This window comes from Cyprinodon variegatus, unplaced genomic scaffold (assembly GCF_000732505.1).
Source record: "Cyprinodon variegatus isolate N-32 unplaced genomic scaffold, C_variegatus-1.0 Scaffold617, whole genome shotgun sequence".
Taxonomy (NCBI): domain Eukaryota; kingdom Metazoa; phylum Chordata; class Actinopteri; order Cyprinodontiformes; family Cyprinodontidae; genus Cyprinodon; species Cyprinodon variegatus.
Genome location: NW_015151070.1, coordinates 378,537 through 380,495, shown reverse-complemented (window position 1 = coordinate 380,495; position 1,959 = coordinate 378,537). Strand labels below are relative to the sequence as shown.

The 1,959-nt window shown below is 40.6% G+C and overlaps 1 protein-coding gene across 1 annotated transcript in view; it reads right to left on the bottom strand.

Annotated features, from left to right (window-relative positions):
* Positions 1 to 1,004: 1,004 nt before the first annotated feature.
* The window catches only part of LOC107096346 (alpha-2-macroglobulin-like protein 1), a 15,519-nt gene continuing 14,564 nt past the window's right edge, over positions 1,005 to 1,959 (bottom strand). Inside the window, exons 17-20 of the mRNA XM_015392956.1 lie at positions 1,803 to 1,871; positions 1,621 to 1,726; positions 1,213 to 1,513; positions 1,005 to 1,137 (exon numbers count right to left, since the gene is read on the bottom strand). Coding sequence (XP_015248442.1) covers positions 1,254 to 1,513; positions 1,621 to 1,726; positions 1,803 to 1,871 — 435 coding nt within the window. The 3' untranslated portion in view covers positions 1,005 to 1,137; positions 1,213 to 1,253. The remainder of the gene's footprint in view (positions 1,138 to 1,212; positions 1,514 to 1,620; positions 1,727 to 1,802; positions 1,872 to 1,959) is intronic.

Sequence of the window (1,959 nt, the reverse complement as noted above, 5' to 3'; positions counted from 1 at the left end):
GCTTTGCGTGTGCAATGAAGTTTGCATGTGTTCCAGGCCCTAAATCTCCTAAGAACATCCCAGTTGGTAGGTCTACGGTTTGAGTTGGTTTATTTTAGCTCAGTTAAAATAAAAAGTGTAATCGAACCTACTGGTTAGCTCTCACCCCGCTGACAGTTATTGCTTTAAAAGGAAATATATATAAATGATAAACTGATTTATTGTCCCACAACGTGGAGATTGCTCTGCATTTGACCCATCTCAGTGGGCTGCCATTGTGTGGCGCCCGGGGAGCAGTGTGGGGTTAAGGCTCTTGCTCAGGAACCCATTTTCCTCCAAGCTCGGATCACCCTACCAGAGGCGCAGGGTTCTGCGCAGAACCCTCAAGCTGCCAGGACTCTGGGAAAGGAGAAGATTATCATAGCTTAACATTTTTGCCTCTTACGGCAAAAAGGTTATAGACAGCTGAGTTTGTAGACAGTTTCTCTATTTGCAAAGTTAATGGATAAATGTCCTTCTGCATATTTCTTTCTCTGGTCAAGCAAACTTCTAAGGCCCTTTTCAAACCTACAAAAAAAAAAATTCTAATTTGGTTCAATATTCTTTTAATGTTAAATCTATTCCTGCGCAATAATTATTTATTCTGTCCCCAGAGTATTTTGACACCACTACTAATGTTACATAATTACCTTGATAGGTTTTAATTTTGTTTGTTTTTGTTGTTTAGGGGGCATTATAAATACTTCAGGTTATAATCTGTAAGAAGTTCTGTATTTGTTCATCTGCAGGATTCTTACTTGTCCAACTGGTTCAGGCAAAAGGCCTTTGATAATTTGGGAAAACATAACCTACATCCTTTTCTCTCTTTCATTCTAACCAAACACAGAGACTGCCCTCACTGTTGTTCCTTCTGCCCGGTCTTTATTACCAAACTGTCAAAGCTGTATTTGCAGAAAAGATGGAGAAAACACAGAGATTACAACAAGTTTAGGTTCTCAGTCAGATCTTTTTATTTTGCATTTATTCTCCAAAACGGCAAGGTTTCCTAACACATCAAGAAATGTTTCGATCTTGGATTAGATTTCAGTGCAGTGCTGGTAAAGTATGCAGGTTTTCGATTATGTCTGATTCACAGATGACCTTGAGCCTGGTTACAACCTGAAAACAGGAGAATACTTTGTAAGATATCAGAGTATTAGCAGCCTAGACAGTACTTGTGGCCAGTTTAATTACCTGCTGCACTGTATGAAGGGATGTCATCCCAGTTGGGCGGCTCATTCATAAAGGCTATGTCTTCGATCAAATTTGAAGCGTGGTCGTTTCACCTTTAAGCGTTGACGTCTACATGCGGGCCTAATTGACCATCTTCCACAGTGTAAAGCAGAATCTTTGTAAATCTTGTTGTCGTGGTAGTGGTCGTGGTCGTGGTCGTGGTGGCTCTCTTGGTCAGGGAGGTAATGATGGTATTCATGTGTGTGTGAGTCTATGTACTCGGTGCAGGTCTTTCCACAGTATTTGGTTCCCCCTCTGACACCTCCAAAGAAAAGAAAAACAAGTTTAACAAAAAGCTCAAAGATATTTGCACATTTATTATTTGTTGGTTTAAACAATAGCTCGGAGTAACAGCCTGTAAAGTCTTACTTGGACAATCTAATTCGTAGATGATGACCGTTGAATGCCTTAAATCATGCACCTCGTGCTCCTGAATCAGGTCCAACTGGTGGTACAAAGGATGATCGTTGCTTAGCTAAAAAAAAGGAGAGAAAGTTTAGCAAGACACCCAGCCAGAACCATGCGCTCCTAACATACAGATATCCTCTCACCTCCTGTAGGTATACAATAACATGGCCGCTCTTGTAGTCTACGTCGTTCACATGGTCTGCCTTCTTCAGCTGTGAAAAGACATTTAGCCAAATGCTTCATATCATTTTTTGTTTGTTTACATAGGGTGACCATATTTTCATTTGGGAAAACCAGGAC